Genomic DNA, 19503 nt, shown 5'->3' with positions numbered 1-19503 from the left:
CATCCCTTTAGTATTGATTCTTAGAGGTGGAATTTTTGGGTCAAAGGATGGCAGATTGCCTCAAAAATGCCTGCATCAGTGTTCACAAATCTCAACAGTATTTGTTGTTTTCAAATACTAAGTCTGTCTGAATAACCAGCCAGGATTCAAATAGAGATCTAACACAGAGTAAATGAGTTAAATATTGTGAGGCTCTTTGTACACTGCCTGACACATGGTAAGTACGTAGCACCCATGAACTAAGTGATGTGTAGGAAGACTGACTTGTAAAACATTATACTACTATGGAGATAAGATTTAAAAGACATTACTTTTATATCTGAAACATGCAACTTTAATTCGTGGAAATAACTACTTTTAATGGTGGTTGGCCTGAACTAAGATAGTGTCATGGGATACAATATAGTGTTCACATTTTTCAATGTGATAAGTTAGATGATAAGTTGGAACCACTGGATTTAATGTGAGGAATATTGGAGAAGTGAGAGACAACTACCTCAGAACAGAATGGGATGAAAAGGATAACTGATCTGCTTTTGTGTTGGCCTTTTTCAATAAATTATTATGATTGTCTCCTTTTGGGTAAAAAAAGCAATGTTAGCTATGTCTAGTAGGTGTTGAGTATGTTTTTCTTTTAAAATGCACAATTTCATAAAAGAGAAGTATGTGGCTAGGAAAAAAAACTAGATTTATTGAGTCTTAACCATATTCTGTCTCTAATCAGTGATAAACTAACATCCTTTAGGGGGAAATAAGCAGCAAAATGAATATCCCTGCTTCAGCCAGGAGAAACTTGTTGTTTACTCTGATCGTAGTGCTTAGTATTAGGCCCATCTTTTGAGATGACTTATTGGAAGCATTGACACGGGGCTCAGCACAGTTCAGTTCAGTTGCTCAGTCATGTCTTACTCTTTATGACCCCATGGACTGCAGCATGCCAGGCTTTCCTGTCCTTCACTGACTCCCAGAGCTTGCTCAAACTCGTGTCCATCGAGTTGGTGATGCCATCCAACCATCTCTTCCTCTGTCATCCCCTTCTCCTGCCTTCTCTTTCCCAGCATCAGGGTCTTTCCCAATGAGTCAGTTCTTTGCATCAGGTGGCCAAAGTATTGGAGCTTCAATTTCAGCATCAGCCCTTTCAGTGAATCTTTAGGACTGCTTTCTTTTAGGATGGACTGCTTTGCTTTGCTTTCTTTGCACTCCAAGGGACTTTCAAGAGTCTTTTCCAACACCACAGTTCAAAAGCATCAATTCTTCAGCACTCAGCTTTCTTTATGGTCCAACTTTCACATTCATGCATGACTGTTAGAAAAACCATAGCATTGACTAAATGGACCTTTGTTGGCAAAGTAATGTCTCTGCTTTTTAATATTCTATCTAGGTTGATCATAGCTTTTCTTTCAAGGAGCAAGTGTCTATTAATTTCATGGCTGCAGTCACCATCTGCAGTGATTTTGGAGCCCAAGACAACTACAGTCTCTTCAACTCTTCCCATTGTCTCCCCATCTATTTGCCATGAAGTGATGGGACCGGATGCCATGATCTTAGTTTTTTGAATGTTAGCTTTTAAGCCAGGTTTTTCACTCTTCCTCTTTCACTTTCATCAAGAGGCTCTTTATTTCCTCTTCACTTTCTGCCTTAAGAGTGGTGTCGCCTGCATATCTGATATTATTGATATTTCTCCTGGCAGTCTTGATTCCAGCTTGTACTTCAACCAACCCAACATTTCACACAGTGTACTCTGCATATCAGTTAAATAAGCAGAGTGACAATATACAGCCTTGCCATACTTCTTTTCCTATTTGGAACCAGTCTGTTGTTCCATGTCCAGTTCTAACTGTTGCCTCTTGACCTGCACACAGATTTCTCAGGAGGCAGGTAAGGTGGTCTGGTATTCCCATCTCTTGAAGAATTTTCCACATTTTGTTGTGATCCACACAGTCAAAGGCTTTAGTGTAGTCAGTGAAGCAACAGTAGATGTTTTTCTGGAATTCTCTTGCTTTTTCTATGATCTGATGGATGTTGGATCCATTAATTTGATCTCTGGTTCCTCTGCCTTTTCTAAAACCAGCTTGAACATCTGGAAGTTCACGGTTCCCGTACTGTTGAAGCTTGGCTTGGAGAATTTTGAACATTACTTAACTAGTGTGTGAGATGAGTGCAATTGTGTGGTAGTTTGAGCATTCTTTGGCATTGCCTTTCTTTGGGATTGGAATGAAAACTGACCTTTTCCAGTCCTGTGGCCACTGCTGAGTTTTCCAAATTTGCTGACATATTGAGTGCAGCACTTTCACAGCATCATCTTTTAGGATTTGAAGTAGCTCAGTTGGAATTCTATCACCTCCACTGGCTTTGTTCATAATGATGCTTCCTAAGGCCCACTTGACTTCACATTCCAGGATATCTGGCTCTAGGTGAGTGATCACACCATCATGATTATCTGGGTCATGATGATTTTTTTGTATAGTTCTGTGTATTCTTGCCACCTCTTAATATCTTCTGCTTCTGTTAGGTCCATACCATTTCTGTCCTTTATTGAGCCCATCTTTGCATGAAATGTTCCCTTGGTAGCTCTGATTTTCTTGACGAGTTCTCAAGTCTCTCCCATTCTGTTCTCTATTTCTTTTCATTGATCACTGCGGAAGGTTTTCTTATCTCTCCTTGCTATTCTTTAGAACTCTGCATTCAGATGGATATATCTTTCCTTTTCTCCTTTGCCTTTTGCTTCTCTTCTTTTGTCAGCTATTTGTAAGGCCTCCTCAGACATTTTGCCTTTTTGAATTTCTTTTTCTTGGGGATGGTTTTAATCACAAGCCTCCTGTACAATGTTGTGATTCTCCATCCACAGTTCTTCAGGCACCGTATCAGATCTAATCCCTTGTATCTGTCACTTCCACTGTATAATCATAAGGAAATTGATTTAGGTCATACCTGAACGGTCTAGTGGTTTTCCCTATTGTCTTCAATCTAAGTCTGAATTTTGCAATAAGGAGTTCATGATCTGAGCCACAGTCAGCTCCTGATCTTGTTTTTTGCTGACTGTATAGAGCTTCTCCATCTTCAATTGCAAGGAATATAATCCATCTGGTTTCGACATTGACCATCTGGTGATGTCCATGTGTAGAATCGTCTCTTGTGTTGTTGGAAGAGGGTGTTTGCTATGACCAGTGCATTCCCTGGGCAAAACTCTGTTAGCCTTTGCCCTGCTTCATTTTGTACTCCAAGGCCAAACTTGCCTGTTATTCTGGGTATCTCTTGACTTCCTACTTTGCATTCCAGTCCCCTATGATGAAAAGGACACCTTTTTTTGGTGTTAGTTTTGGAAGGTCTTATAGGTCTTCATAGAACCGTTTCACTTCCTCTTCTTCAGCATTAGGGGTTGGGTCATAGACTTGGATTACTGTGATACTGAATAGTTTGCCTTGGAAATGAACAGAGATCACTCTGTCGTTTTTGAGGTTGCACTCAAGTACTGCATTTTGGACTCTTTTGTTGACTATGTTAGAGAAGTTGTAACTACATTGGCTGCTGGACATAACCTTTCCCAGAGAAGCCATGTGCAAGAGTTGCTACCTTTTCCTCCTTCACGACATCTGAAAAGAAGGCTTTTCTGTATAAGCTGTTTCAAAATGGTGCTCAGCTTGATTGGGTTGTAGAAGACTTAAAGTAGTCTAGAAACCATCCTTCAGCAAATACATTCTGGTTGAAATGCCTATAGTATATCCGGTGAAGGTTTCTAGTAGAGAGAACTGGGCTAGAGATACAGGTGACATCCGATTGGTCCTTAAAACTAGAAGTAGATGAGGTAGATTATCCTGGAAGAGTGTGTAAAAGAAAATTCAGTCAAAAGCATAGCCTTGAGTAACACTTAAAGGTCTGGGCAAGGGAGGGGATTTCAGAATGGAGGGAACCGAGGTAGGAGGAAACCTGGAGGAGTTCAGTGTTACGGAATCCAAGGTAAGACAGTGTGAAAGGGAGAAATGGCTCAGTGCTGTCAGCTGTGACAGAGGTCAAGGAATACTGTAGAGAAGGATTAAGACGTGTTGGCTGCTGCTGCTGCTAAATTCAGGGATACTGGGGAGGGCCACCTTACTGTCATTGTAGGAGTAGCGCTGCTGCAGAAGATAAGCAGCAAAATGAGAACAAAGTCTGTGCTTCAGTTTATCCACATTGTATTGCACTCTTGAGTAAGAAGTATGCAGTTGTGAGTAAGTAAAAGCAATATGTAGTTAACTTTTTTGAAAATTGCTTGAGTCTAAGGGGAGGAGAGTGTAACTAGCAGGGGACAGATTGGGGGAGGGGGTTGTTTTTAAGATGATAGAGAATTAGGTCTGTGTAAATGTGAATGGAAATGAACTGGCCTTGAGGGAGAGGTTGAAAATAAAAGTGGATGAGGGGATAGGAAACAGAATGAATCTAGCAAGGTACTGGAGAATACTGGAGGGACAACAGGAATTAGATTTGAAGAGAGGGATACCTTTCATTTAGTAGAGAAGAAAATGGAGATTAGTGAATGGATGGGAAAAAACCCCATGTGTCAGTTTGGAAACAGCCAGTTGAGAGTGTGAGCTCCTGGGGTGTTGTCTTGAATGTGTCTTGAATGAAGTAGGATTCAAGTGGTCATCTGCGGGGAGGGTGCAAGTGTTGGGAATCAGATTTAGAGGAGAGTACAGATTTGAAACAACAGACTGTGAATGTGGATAGGTAGTTGGTTAGGTGTTAAAGGTGAGATTTGTTAGCTAAGTAACGTAGAAGTGTATGACACCACAGAGTGGTTGAAGTCAATTTTGAGTACTGAAAACTTCAGCTGTGTTGGCCCACATGTGGAAATGTGCCCGCCAGGAGCAGTAGGAAGACAAGTGTGTGATGTTAGGAAGTGACAGAAGCAGTGGCATTATTGTCTAAGCTGAGCAGAGCTGGAATGAAAGGAGAGGCTCAAGGGACCAGAGTCGTAATGAAGTGCAAGACCAGGTGTGGTGAGCAGTTACTGAGAGAGTTGATGGGAAGAGATTAGCACTTTTATTATAATTTTGAAGAGCATTTTGGGGATGATGAGATTCAACCTGTGTTCTAAATGGCTGTGAGTAGATTACTTAAATGGAGTGGAAGTGAAGATCATTGGGTTGAGGTAAAGGAATAATGCCAGAAGCTTGGATGGGTCAGTGAACCTGGTTCCAAAGTCTAGCTCTGTTTTCTTTGATGTATGACCCAAAGTGGTATTGCCAGGTTGAATCTACACACGCAATCCCACACACCCTCTGCCAAAATACTGAGACATTTTGGCAGATTGTCCACAAAACACTATATCATTTGATACTCTCATTCTGAAAGTTTATCCCTCTCCACACTTAACACCAAAAATTATTCAAGACAATCTTTTCCAGTGTGACCGTTATTGGATTAATGATAATCTGACATTAAAATTTGTGCTTCTGGTAATTAATGAGGTTCAGCTTTTCTTTTTATTGGGTGTATAGTTGTGAATTGCCTGCCTTGTCATTTGTGCATTTTTCTATTGCTACGGGAACCATTTTCTACTATTTCTTTTAATTTGTTTTATGCGCATTTTCCTTTTGGTATGTGTCTTGTTATTTCTGTTTGAATTACATGCTTCAGTTCAGTTCAGTCGCTCAGCCTTGTCTGACTCTTTGCGACCCCATGAACTGCAGCACACCAGGCCTCCTTGTCCATCACCAACTCCTGGAGTCTACCCAAACCCATGTCCATTGAGTCAGTGATGCCATCCAGCCATCTTATCCTCTGTCATCCCCTTCTCCTCCTGCCCTCAATCTTTCCCAGCATCCGGGTCTTTTCACATGAGTCAGCTCTTCATATCAGGTGGCCAAAGTATTGGAGTTTCACCTTCAACATCAGTCCTTCCAATGAACACCCAGGACTGATCTCCTTTAGGATGGACTGGTTGGATCTCTTTGCAGTCCAAGGGACTCTCAAGAGTCTTCTCCAACACCACAGTTCAAAAGCATCAATTCTTCGGCACTCAGCTTTCTTCACAGTCCAACTCTCACATCCATACATGACCACTGGAAAAACCATAGCCTTGACTAAACGGACCTTTGTTGGCAAAGTAATGTCTCTGCTCTTTGATATGCTGTCTAGGTTGGTCATAAGTTTCCTTCCAAGCAGTAAGCGTCTTTTAATTTCATGGCTGCAGTCACCATCTGCAGTGATTACATGCTTAGTTTGTTAATTTTCATTCAATAATAAATGTTTAGTGCTAGTCTGTGATTACTTTTTAAATCACATCATATAGGTATTAATGTATATAGAGTTCTCATTGTTATTGCTTAATATTCTTAATCACAGTTTTGATTTCTTTGAAGCAGTGTTATTTAGTAATAAAATGATTGGAAGGGTGTTTTGTTGTTGTTTGCCCTACTTTCCCTCTTGTACTCATATATATTTAGTGGTTGAGATTCTTGTGACTGGTTTCCACTTTGGGAAATAACAGAATAGCAGTGATGCTACTGACCCACTTCAGGAAGATAAGTATAGCAAGGGTGATTTATGTGACATTTGCAAAATACTCTGCTCTAAAGCTTGGAGTCAGAAGATCTGGGTCTGGATTTCAGCTGCTGCTGCTGCTAAGTCGCTTCAGTCGTGTCCAACTCTGTGCGACCCCATAGACGGCAGCCCACCAGGCTCCCCCGTCCCTGGGATTCTCTAGGCAAGAACACTGGAGTGGGTTGCCATTTCCTTCTCCGATGCATGAAAGTGAAAAGTGAAAGTGAAGTCTCTCAGTCGTGTCCGACTCTTAGCGACACCATGGACTGCAGCCCACCAGGCTCCTCCGTTCATGGGAGTTTCCAGGCAAGAGTACTGGAGTGGGGTGCCATTTCCTTTTCCAGTGCATGAAAGTGAGAAGTGAAAGTGAAGTCATGTCTGACTCTTCGCGACCCCATGGACTGCAGCCTACCAGGCTCCTCCGTCCACTGCTTATATTACAGTAACAGTGTGATTTGGGGAGGAGCCCTCCCTTTTGTATCCATGACAGTTTTCCACATAAAGCTCAGAACTATCAACTTGTACAATTTTCAGAAGTATTCTGGGAATTGAAAGAAATGAGATTTTCCCCCTTGATTCTTGGGCATTAAGAGAAATTTAGTTTTATGGTGTCTCTCTTTTTTAACTTCTATGCCACCCTACTTAGGAAATAGTTTACATTTGTTTTCTGAGTACTTTATGATGAACCTGTTGTCATGTAATTTTAGAGATAGAAAACCATAAAGATCATCCGTTCCAGTCCCTCTTTATAGATGAGACTGGTGAGCAACTTGTTCAAGATCAGTTAAGTAATATAGTGGCTCTCAACCTTGGCCAAACTTTGAAGTCATATGTGAAGCTTTTACAAAATAATGATGTCCAGACCCACACTCACAAATTATGTTTTAATTGGTCTTTATAGAGTTCCCACAGGTGATTATAATGAAACATTAGCCACTTTTAAGGTAAATAATTTGCTTTTTGACATTCACATTTAACTTATTTTTTATCATTGTAGACAAGACCACCTTATTTCTTAAACCTTTTAGATTAGAGAGCTTTTCTTTACTTTCCTACTCTGTGGGAAATAAACCCATAAACTTTATAATGAGAATCATAGTTTCTGCTTTTGAAACATTTATTTTGAATAGATTTTTAAAGTCAACTAAGAAAGTCTTTTAAGGAAAAAAACCTGTGTAACAGATGGTAAAACAGTTTATACTTAACCATATCTAATAGTATGGGTTATCAATAGAATTTTTTAAAATAGTATTATGAAGACATGATCTTTTAAGTTTTTGGAATCAATAATATGTATAAAATTTTTATGTTGCATCACTTGTTCAGATTCTGGATTTTCCTCTGTTTATATTTTTTTCAAATATTTTAAAATTTTTCCCATAGGTGAGAGCACTGAAAGAGAAGATTGAATCCGAAAAGGGTAAAGATGCCTTTCCTGTAGCAGGTCAAAAGTTAATTTATGCAGGTATGAATTAAGTACTGAAATTAACATGCCATTTTCATGTGTACTGTGATATCTTTTAGTTTTAGAAATTGCCGTCTTAAGAATTGTAGCATATACAAATTGATTCTGTCAGAAACATTGTAGAGATAAAAGCAGAGAATGAACAGTCATTTGAATGTTCTTTTATAATATTCAGTCCTCTTATTTTTCACATTTGCTTTATGTATTTCTCCATCCAGTAATGTTAGTTTTGCTTGTTAGTTTTTTCTTCTGTAAGCATTGTGTAACTGGCTGTATTTGTTTTTCTTTATTTTTTGAATTAAAAAATGTTATTGGATTACTTTGTGTGACATTGTTTAAGTGTAAAGTGTACAAAGTGTTAACTCTGATACATATTGTAATATGATTGCTGTTGTACTGATATTTACCACATTACAGAATTAACAATATTATTGTCTGTATTCATTATACTGTGCATTAGATCTCTATGGCTTATTTAATACTCATTACACATTTGTACTCTTAAACACAATAACTCTTATCTCCCCCATGCCCCAAACGCTTGGTAACTACCAAGGTAAAATAACTTTTTTTTTTTACAGTTCAGAGTTTTAAATTCCACATACATTTCCACATATAAGTGATATCATACTGTGCTTGACTTATCTTGCTTGGCATAATGTTCACAAGGTCCATTCATGTTGTTGCAGATAGGAAGTTACTGTCTTTCTCATGGTTGAATAATATTGTATATACCCAAAGAAGTGAAAAACGGGATTTTGACAAGACATATACACTCCCATGACTATAGCAGCACTATTCGCAATGGCTAAGATACGGAAACAATCCAAAATGGCCATCAAGGGATGAATGAATAAAAAAGACATAACTCATACACACAATGGGTCATACAGTGGATCTGTTTTTAATTTTTTAAGGAACCTCCATATTCTCCATAGTGGTTGGACCAATTTACATTCCCACCAACAGTGTATAAAGATTCTTTTTTCACCATAACCTCACCAGCCCCTCTTGTCTCCTTCATCAAGCTATTCCAACAGATGTAAGGTAGTTTCTTGCTTTGGTTTACATTTCCCTGATGCTTAGTGATGTTGAGCATCTTTTCATCTGTCTCTTGACCATTTCCACATCCTCTTTGGAGAAATGTTGATTTATATTTAATCTGCCAGTTTTTAAACAGATTGCTTTTTTTGTTATTAAGTTCTTTATATATTTTGGATATTAGCCACATAACTGACATGGTTTTTGAAATTTTTCTCCCATTCTGTAGAATTCTTTTCATTTTGTTAATTGTTTATTTTGCTATGCAGAAGCTTTTGAGTTTGATGTAGTCCATTTGTCGAATTTTGTGGGTGTGTGCTTTCTTCGTGATTTCCCAAAAATTGTTGGTAAAGCCACAATTTCTGGCTTTCTTCCCTGTGTTATGGTAACAGTCCTTATGTTTAAGTTTTGATCTATTTCAAGTTAATCATTATGAGTGGCACAAGATAGGGGTCCAGTTTTATTGTTCTGCATGTGTTTTCTTTAGTTTTCCCATCAAACTGAGCACCTTTTGTAATCTGTTGAAATGTCGTTTTATTTTTCGTCTATGGGGTCTTGGTTTTGTGCGTGGGCTTCCTCTGGTTGTCGGGAGCAGGGGCTGCTCCTCAGGGTGTGTGGGCGTCTCGCCACAGTGGCTTCTATCATTGTGGAGCACGGACTTCAGGCTCAGGGGCCTCAGCAGTTGCGGCGCTTGGGCTCAGTAGTCGCGGCTCGCAGGCTTAGGTGCTCCGTGGTATGTCGGGTCATCTGGGACCAGGGATCGACCCAGTGTCCCTTGCACTGAAAAGTGGATTCTTAACCACTGGACCACCAGAGAAGCCATAAGTTTATCTGTTTTTAAATAAAATACCAAAATTGACTGAAGAATATAGAAAACCTATGTCAAAAGACACTACAATAAATGACAGGGGGAAAAAAAGATTATTATTCAGATTATATGAAGAGCTCTTGACAAATCAGTAGGGAAAAGGATGACCCAATTAAAAAGCAACAAAGGATATGAATAGGAAGTTGCAAATTAACTAGCCTCACTGGTAACCAGGAAGATGTATGTTAAAAATAGACTTAATAGGTGAATTTTGTGGAGAAAATTCTTATCTGTGTTCTTTAGAAGAAATACTGAGCACTTTGAGTGAGGATATCAGTAAGATGGATCTTGACTTACCCTGGATTCTTGTCTGTTTTTGGATAGAGATTTTGTAGTACTTTCTTAACTGAGGTAGTTTAGAGGAAAATACCAGCCCTGTGATGAGGACTCAGAAGCCTGAAGAGGCATGGGTAGTTGGTGGCAGATATAAAACTAGAATTTCTGGTTCCTACTCTTGGCTGTTTTTTTCATTCCTATGCAGACAGAGACACTATTCCCTTTTGTCTTAATGCTTGCTGCTTTTAAGTCAATAACTTTAAAAATGAAAAACTAATTTCAAGGAAAAGGAAGCCTGAAGGAATCTTGACCTTACGTCTGTCATTCTGCATGACTGAAGTCATACAGTCCATGTGGCTTACTCAGTTCTGTATCTTGACATTTCTGTGTCCCAAGTCATTATGAGTACTTAATTTTTATGGCAGTGAAACATTTCTGTGTTTCAAGTATCCAGTATTTGTGGGAGTAAGAAGTACTTTTCTCCCTCCATCAAGAAGGTTTATAGGTTATTCCCAGTCCGGGTTGGGGGTAGATCTTTGAGCGTCTCAAAATTGAATTTTATTTGTTTTCATGATCTCCTGTTTCTCAGGACCTAGTTAATATCTCCTTACCTAGCAAGTCTTTTTTTTTGAATTACAAATAATTTTTAAGAAGTGCTTGGGATTCAGATATCTACAGACAATGTATGTGCTTGCTGTCTTTTAGTCAGATGCTCATGTCTTCTTAACTAATCTTGTATCCATTTATGTATATCTTGGCTGATTGGTTAATGTTTCTCTTTGGGGAAAGTTTTAATTGATAAAATTAATGTTTATGATTGTTTTAACCTCAGTGTAAGACAGTTTATGGTGCCTTTAATAATATGTTTTTTTCTTAATGTACTAGGCAAAATCCTCAATGATGATACCGCTCTAAAAGAATATAAAATTGATGAGAAAAACTTCGTGGTAGTTATGGTGACAAAAGTAAGTTTCAGCCTCCTTGTATATATCTTTATCCATGTGAGTTTAAAAAAAAAGATCCCAAGTCTTTCTTTACACTTACTTTTTAAGTGAAAACAGTATATATACATCCATAGTGGCATGCACTTAATAGTTATTAAGTGTGTTAACAGTTTGCTTTGAGTCAACCATAATGTTAATAGTTTTATGTACTTGTAGTTTGAGCATAATTTTAAATATGTTGAAACAGTTGATACATGTGAAATGTCCTGTTAAACATTATTAGGTATTGTTGGATTAGTAAAATCACAAAATATGTAGTTAGAGAATGTGATTCTTCAAATGTTTCGTATTTTATAGTTTTTATTAAGAATGCCTTAAAAGGACTTGGCTAAATGATGTACTAGACCTAACAAATGCCTGAAGGCCAAAAAGGCATATAGACTAAAAATTTCAGTGATATTTTTTAGTCAATGAGATAGATTTTTAGAAACTAGAAAAAGGGAAAGACAGAAAGATAAATAAATATGCAGTAGAGTGTTAAGACAGTAGAGGAGTGGTGGTACTTATGACGCTCATTTTTAAGATTGAATTATGATCTAAATTCTGAGCTCCTAATAATCTAGGGATAATGCTACTTGCAAGCACCCAAACTAAATTTAAATAGGTAATTGCAAACCAGTTTGTCAAAGACTTTTTAAGTCTCAAAGGAATATATGCAGTAGAAAATAAAGAGTTGAACAAACGGATTTTAATTACTGCGTACTTTTGTAGTAAGAAACAAAAAACAGCTCAACATTTCATATGTATTGGGGTTAATTTTTTAAATACTTTGTTATATATATTTAAGCACTTAATTATTAAAATATTAAACATTAAATACAGATTAACAGAATCATATGAGGAAACTTTGTCTCAACTAGTTTTTTCAAAAACTGATAAAATGCACAACATAAAATGTACAAATTTAATCATTTTTAAGTGTATGGCTCCTTGGCATTAACTACATTCACATTGTTATGTAGCCATCACCACCATCCATTTCTAAAACTTTTTTCATTTTCCCAAACTGAAACTCTGTACCTGTTAAAGAGTAAATAGCCATGCCGTGCCCCAGCCCAACACCACTGTTACCTTTTCTGTCTGTGTATTTGACTACACCTTATACCTCATATAAGTGGAGTCATACAGTATTTTTCCTTTTGTGATTCCTTTTGTGACTTGTTTATTAATATTTTCCTTCATAAAATGTCTTCAAGGTTTGGCCGTATTATAGCATGTGCCAGAATTTGTCCTTTTTAAGGCTGAATAATATTCCCTTATTTAATTTTATCATACATAGTATGTCTGGTAGCCACAGACATTTGGGTATGTATTTGTTATGGTTTTATTTCCTTTAGTATTATGGTAACCTTGACTGTTAAGAGCATAACTAAGTAAGCAGGCTGGGTCTCAGAATAGGTGCATGCGTTTGAAAAACAGCTACTTGGAGCCAAGCAGATTCTTATTTTACATAGGCCAGCTTTTAGAAGGGGAAGAAGACTGCTACAGTTAAACATTTTGGAAGCAGTGAGAAATTCCCTTATTACAAAGAAGAGAGAAAAAACTATTAATATCAAAAGTTAAGCAGAGGACCTTTGAAAAGCAGATGGGTTTGGTACTATTTAGAGTGAGGTTTGAAAAGCTGTTTGTGGCAACAGAGACCTTGAGGACATGGTACATTATAGTATTATATTAATCACTATACATATATAATATATATATATAACATATATATGTATAATCAGTATTATATTGATCTTAAGGGAAATAGTAAATGGACATAATGCATTTAAATTACATTCTTATCTAGTTGGAGTTATAGAACATTAATAATTTGCAGGAAATTACGTTGGCAATAAAAATCGCAGAGCCAAATTCAAGACTCTTACTATAGGTAAAGGAGGGGGGCTACGTCCCATCCCCCTACCTGCCCAAGACGTTTTTCCCAATACACTCTATACCAGCTCAGTTAGAATAAGACACAAGTCCACTCTTTTACAGTTTGTTGATTTATACCTGGGGCACTTATGTTGAATTTTAATCTCATCTTCCAGCAAATCAGTTACCTTTTTACCTTAGGAAAGTTATGAACTAAGTAGGTCGTGAGCATTGATAGGCCTTCGGAGAAAGATAAAACTCATATAGTGTGATTTTTACACATATGTAACTGCTTTTTGCTTGGTGGGAATGCTTATGGCTCTGATTTTAGTTCAGAAAGTGCTGAGCGTGCAGTTATAACGTTACTTGGCCTCTGTTTAACTATATATACATCTCAGAAGTAATGTTAGTCTCTTTGTACTTAAACCCATTGGCTTCTGGTCAACATTGGGATTTTCTTCCCTCTTCTAAAATACAGCAGATTATTTGGCATGTTCATTAATCATACTTCTGTTTATACTTTAATTTCAAGGGAGTTATTTTCATAATGCTTTCAAATGAGGATAAATACTTGAAAGTTGTAACCAAGAAACTTCAGTTATGAAGTTTGGGGGGTGAATTATGTGTTTCTTTTATTTATTTTTTTGGATACACACATTCTTTATGTTTTAAAATATTTGCTTTTTTGATTCTTTTTCATAATGATGCTAAGACTGAAATCATTGGCTAGAACTAATTGAGATTGATAGTTGATATATATATGCTCTTAGCAGCTTTGAATGTGTAACGTAAATAATGATTCAGATTGCTGCTGTTTATCGCTCGTTATGTCACCTTACAAAATTGCTTTCAATCTAAAAATTTCTATTGTTATGTTTGTTTATAGCATCCAGAGGTCAGGTAATAATGTAGTATTTTATCATAATGCATGATTTTGCTTTGTAATGTGTTTAGCCTAAAGCAGTGACAACACCAGCACCAGCTACAACTCAGCAGTCAAATTCTGCCGCCACCACCACAGTCAGTTCCTCCACAGCGCCAGCTGTGACTCAGGCCCCAGCCCCTGCCCCCGCTTCGGCTCCCACTCCCACACCTGTGTCTGTCACTCCAGCACCGACGACAGCATCTTCTGAGCCTGCGCCTGCTAGTGCAGCGAAGCAGGAGAAGCCTGCGGAGCGGCCAGTGGAAACCCCAGTGGCCACCACCCCAACGTCAACCGACAGGTACGAACGGGGCTCCAGGAAATTGCATAGGAGGGTGTTCATAACAGGTACTTCGTGTGTGTATTTATTTTGATTATTGTGTGGATCAAACAAACTTTCTATCTAAACTTTGAACCCTGACTAAAATAGTATGCTTTTTATGTCTGTTTAAATTTCCATAATCTGGATTTTTTTTTTCTTTCTCTCCCAGGGAGAAAGGAAAAAAAACTTTTGTATAGAAAAGTTAGGAAATACAAATGATGCAAAAGAATAAGAATCATAAAATAACCTGACAGTATATTATAGCTTGACATACAAACAACTTGACATTGTCCCCCATCATTATTTGTTGTATATTATTTTACTATGGTCACATCTGTCATCTACATCTTTCCATATCAGTAAGTTTTTCCAGTTGCTACATAGTATTGTGTTCAGGTCTGACATTTGTTTGGTCTTAACCTTAGAAAAGAAATTAACATCTTTGGATTTTTCCTCATCTGTAAAGTGTGGATGGCAGTAAAAACTACATATTACAGTGCAAATTCCACTCCTTAATATCTACTGTAGAGAAACCAAACTTGTGCACAGGGCTGTATTGCTTGTGATTGAGGACAGATTGGAACTAAGTTAAATTCCATTAGTAAGAGCATGACTTGACTTGTTATTTGTTCATATTAGAGAACTGTGCTTATTCATATTGAGCGATAGTTGCTTAGTCATGTCCAACTCTTTGCGACCCCATGGATTATAGCAGCCAGGCTCCTCTCTCCATGGAATTCTCCGTAGTGTGGCAGTAAATAGGCAGCATCAACATTACTGGGAGTTACTTTGAAATTAATTGTTAGGCTCCACCCCAGACCTCTGTAAATCAGAATTCTTGACTTGAGGGTCCTAGAAGTCTGTTTTTTAACAAGCTCTGCTAGTGAATTCTAGTAGAGTCCCCTAGGGAGATAGTGAAAGAGAAGCCTGGCCTGCTGCAGTCCATGGGGTCTCAAAGAGTCAGACACGCCTTGAACGACTAAACAGTAAAACTGGTGAACTCTTAGGCTTCCTAAAGTTTAAGAAACTCTAATATCCAGTACTGTAGCCCAGGTAAAGTATGCAGTATATATGCATATTAAATAAATGTGGTTTCAAGGCTTTGTTAATCGAGTGAAAAGAAGCAGATTGCAGAACCGTAGAGTCAGTAACCATAAACCAAACAAAAACCACATGACAATATTCATATTTTCTGTGGGTTAGCATGTTAATGTGTAGAGAAACAGTAGCAGAGGGACCTCACGCTAACTGATAAGATGGTTTCCTCTGGGGAGGGGGAGGAGTGTGGAGTTAGAATCAAGATTTGAGTGGTGGTTAAACGATATCTCCGTGTTATCTGTAAGGTTTAAAAAGAAAAAAAGTGTGCAAAAATAGCACAAATTGTTCTATAAAAGAACATTAATGAAGGGTCTAATTAATTCTGCCAGGTAATAAAATGTATTATGCACGGTCAGTCAGTCAGTCAATTCAGTCGCTCATTCGTGTCCGACTCTTTGCAACCCCATGAATCGCAGCACGCCAGGCCTCCCTGTCCAACACCAACTCCTGGAGTTCACTCAGACTCATGTCCATCGAGTCAGTGATGCCATCCAGCCATCTCATCCTCTGTCGTTCCCTTCTCCTCTTGCCCCCAATCCCTCCCAGCATCAGAGTCTTTTCCAATGACGCAACTCTTCCCATGAGGTGGCCAAAGTACTGGAGTTTCAGCTTCAGCATCATTCCTTCCAAAGAAATCCCAGGGCTGATCTCCTTCAGAATGGACTGGTTGGATCTCCTTGCAGTCCAAGGGACTCTCAAGAGTCTTCTCCAACACCACAGTTCAAAAGCATCAATTCTACAGTGTCAGACTTTATTTTTGGGGGCTCCAAAATCACTGCAGATGGTGACTTCAGCCATGAAATTAAAAGACGCTTACTCCTTGGAAAAAAAGTTATGACCAACCTAGATAGCATGTTGAAAAGCAGAGATGTTACTTTGCCAACAAAGGTCCATCTAGTCAAGACTATGATTTTTCCAGTGGTCACGTATGGATATGAGAGTTGAACTGTGAAGAAAGCCGAGCGCCAAAGAATTATGCATGGTAGTGATTGCAAATTTAGAATGGCTCTTATTAGAATGGCTACTTGATGAAATAGTAGTCTAGAAACAGACCAATATACATCCAGGGACTTAATATAAGATAAAAATAATTTCAGACCACTCTGGGAAATGCTGTTGGGGTAAATGTCTAGTTACCTGGAGGTCATCTTATAAAAATAAGTTTTATGGACTTCCCTTGTGGTTTAGTTGTCATGGCTCTGCAAGCAGCATGGGTTTGATTAACTGGTAGAGGAATAAGATCTCATATGCTGCACAGTGTGGCCCAAAGAAAAAAGAGTAAATAAATTTTAAACAGAGAAAGATTTAATGTAGAAGTGAAATCGTAAACTAGAGGAAAACATGGGAAAAACAATCTTAACACAAGTCGTGAAAGAAATGATTAATAAATTTGAGTACAGAAAGAATTTAAAGATTGGAAACCAAACAGGTTCTTATTAGTTTGATTTGATCAATTAAATGGAAAGTCATGCCTCTCTGGGAAAAATTGAGGCAGTTGTAGTTCTTCTGACATGCAGTTATTCCAAAACACAACAGTAAGACACAAGTCAGTATATAGAAACTAGTGGTGGTGGTTGTCTCTGGGTAGGGTCCAGGGCAGGAGAGTTTCTTTCCATATATATGTGTGTGTGTATAGTGTTGAACTATAGTTCAAAAACTTCATTTTGAAGTTTTACCTTCTAAACATTAGTTAATGGAGGTACATTAAAAATTATACCAAGTGCTGCTGCTGCTGCTAAGTCGCTTCAGTCGTGTCCGACTCTGTGTGACCCCATAGACGGCAGCCCACCAGGCTCCTCCGTCCCTGGGATTTTCCAGGCAAGAACACTGGAGTGGGTTGCCATTTCCTTCTCCAGTGCATGAAAGTGAAAAGTGAAAGTGAAGTCGCTCAGTCGTGTCCGACTCTAGTGACTCCATGGACTGCAGCCCACCAGGCTCCTCCGTCCATGGGATTTTCCAGGCAAAAGTACTGGAGTGGGGTACCAAATGCTAGTTTTATGCTTACCAGTTATGTTGAGTGTTAGGATGCCAGGCACTTTGGCAGAAGTAACCCTGCCCACAGCACCTGGGGATACAAGGAAACTCTAAGTAATTTATGAATTCAAAGTGGGGTATTTCCGTTGTCTTGCTGTGCTGTAGGGTTTTCTCAGAACTGAAGTCTACTGAGTTTTGTTTGTAAAATTGGGACACAGGTATATGTGTATATTGTCTCTGTGTATGTTGTAATTTAAATTGCTAACTGCTGTCTTGACCAGTTTTGTGAACCTCATTTTTCTTTGGCCTTCTCTTCCTGGTCTTTCATCATCGTATTCGTGTCTACTTTGTTTTCTAGACTCATCTTCTTCACTTGCCTAACAAAAACTTAATTTTTTTGTTTTTTTTAAATATATTTGGGAGATCAGGAGATGCCTCCTCTGCTTTTTTTTTTTTTTTTTAAATATTATTTGGCTGCAGCAATTCTTAGTTGTGGCATGTAGGATCTTGTTCCCTAGCAGGTATCAAACCCAGGCCCCTTACATTGGGAGCATGGAGTCTTGGCCACTGGGCCACCAAGGAAGTCCCATGAAAACTTAGTCCTTTTAAACTGGTTTAAAACTTGGTTATAGCTCGGGTCTGTCCTGCCTCTGCATTTTTTTTTATGCTATGTTCCTTGCTTGAATACTTTCTTGCAGTTTCTGTTTTCGGAACTTAACTATAAGATCTAAGTGAAATTCTACTATATAAAGACTTCCCAGGCCTTTCCAGCCAAATACAGTTTCTACATATGCTGTTTATCATGTACAGCTTTTGGTATTTCTTTGACTGTGGTTTGACTTACAGATTATTTGTAAGTTCTTTAAATGATGGATTTTCAGAACAGAATGAGTATTAAAATTCTTCCCAATCCATAAATGTTATGGATAAAGCTTTGGGTTTTAATCTGGAAGCCTTTTTAAACACTGTAGCCAGATTTATACATTTAATTAAAACCAAGAGTCTGTACAAATTGGACAGCTACTAAGCTTTAAGGTAAATTTTACATACTTTCTGATACATGATTTTCTAAAAACATTTTACAGTACATCAGGTGATTCTTCTCGGTCAAACCTTTTTGAAGATGCAACAAGTGCACTTGGTAAGTATCTATATGGTGAATTACTTTATAAGAGGGAAGAGGCTTCATTTCTTTAGATCATTTCCATGGTTGCTTATAATCAGGTGGTTAAATGATTTAGATAATTCGGTGTTACTGAAGACTTTGTAAATTAATGTTCTATATATTGAATCATTTAAATTGTGCTGTTAAGAGTTAAGCATACTTCTTTCCTTAAAGCAGATATATTTTCCACTTTCCAAATATGGGTTTTAAAATGAAGTTTAATCTGTGTATACATTTATTAGGAAGTGTCTTTGAAATGAGTATAAGATGTTACTAAATCTGTCTCACATTTCATCTTTATTCATTCACCTCCAGCCTTTACTCCAGGTTGTAGCCCTGTAGGTCCCCATCTGCATCTTGTTGCTTGTATTGTACTTACAGTGAAAATGCCGTTTTATCCTGACTTTTTACCTGTTGAGTAATGTCTTTCCATCTTCCCTTCACATGTACATCTGTCAGAACCAGTTTGGGTGTTTTGTCCGTTTCCCATTGTAACTGTCCCTGGGTTACAGTTGTAACTGGGTTACGCTGTGACTGCCCCAGGACAGTGCCTGCTGTAGGTGCTTGTTGTCGGTGGTTAGCTGGCAGCCCTGCTCCTGCCCTTTGGTACTCTTCTATACCACGGGAAATGGTGGGGAGGTGGAAGACTGGAGCAGGTGGGGGTGCAGCTTCCATAGAGTACGGGCTTCTGGATGCCCTGTGTAGCTGCTGCAGCAGCAAGGTTCCAGCAGCAGTAGTATCACGCAAGATACGGGTTGGCCCTCTGACCTAATTGAGCTTGAACTCTATGATGCCCTGATTGCCATGTAAAAAGCACAAGGTGCAAAATAGTTGTTTAATCAACCTAAGATCACCTGGGTGTACCAAACCCACATTCATACCTGTGAGGACTTTTTTCTGGGATTACCCTGCTACCATATGAGTATGAGTCAAGTGTCTAGTAAGCAGGAAAACAGAAATCACTCTTATTTCAAACAGTAAAAGCTTAA

At 38.3% G+C, this 19503-nt stretch overlaps 1 protein-coding gene across 1 annotated transcript in view; it reads left to right on the top strand.

The window, feature by feature from the left end:
- RAD23B (RAD23 homolog B, nucleotide excision repair protein) overlaps positions 1–19503 on the top strand; it is a 45341-nt gene that overhangs the window by 9687 nt on the left and 16151 nt on the right. Inside the window, exons 2-5 of the mRNA XM_070375160.1 lie at positions 7906–7987; positions 11058–11137; positions 13988–14256; positions 18435–18490. Coding sequence (XP_070231261.1) covers positions 7906–7987; positions 11058–11137; positions 13988–14256; positions 18435–18490 — 487 coding nt within the window. The remainder of the gene's footprint in view (positions 1–7905; positions 7988–11057; positions 11138–13987; positions 14257–18434; positions 18491–19503) is intronic.

This window comes from Bos mutus, chromosome 8, assembly GCF_027580195.1.
Source record: "Bos mutus isolate GX-2022 chromosome 8, NWIPB_WYAK_1.1, whole genome shotgun sequence".
Lineage (NCBI taxonomy): Eukaryota > Metazoa > Chordata > Mammalia > Artiodactyla > Bovidae > Bos > Bos mutus.
Note: the sequence above shows the minus strand (reverse complement) of the source record. Positions and strands in the feature narration are given on the sequence as shown.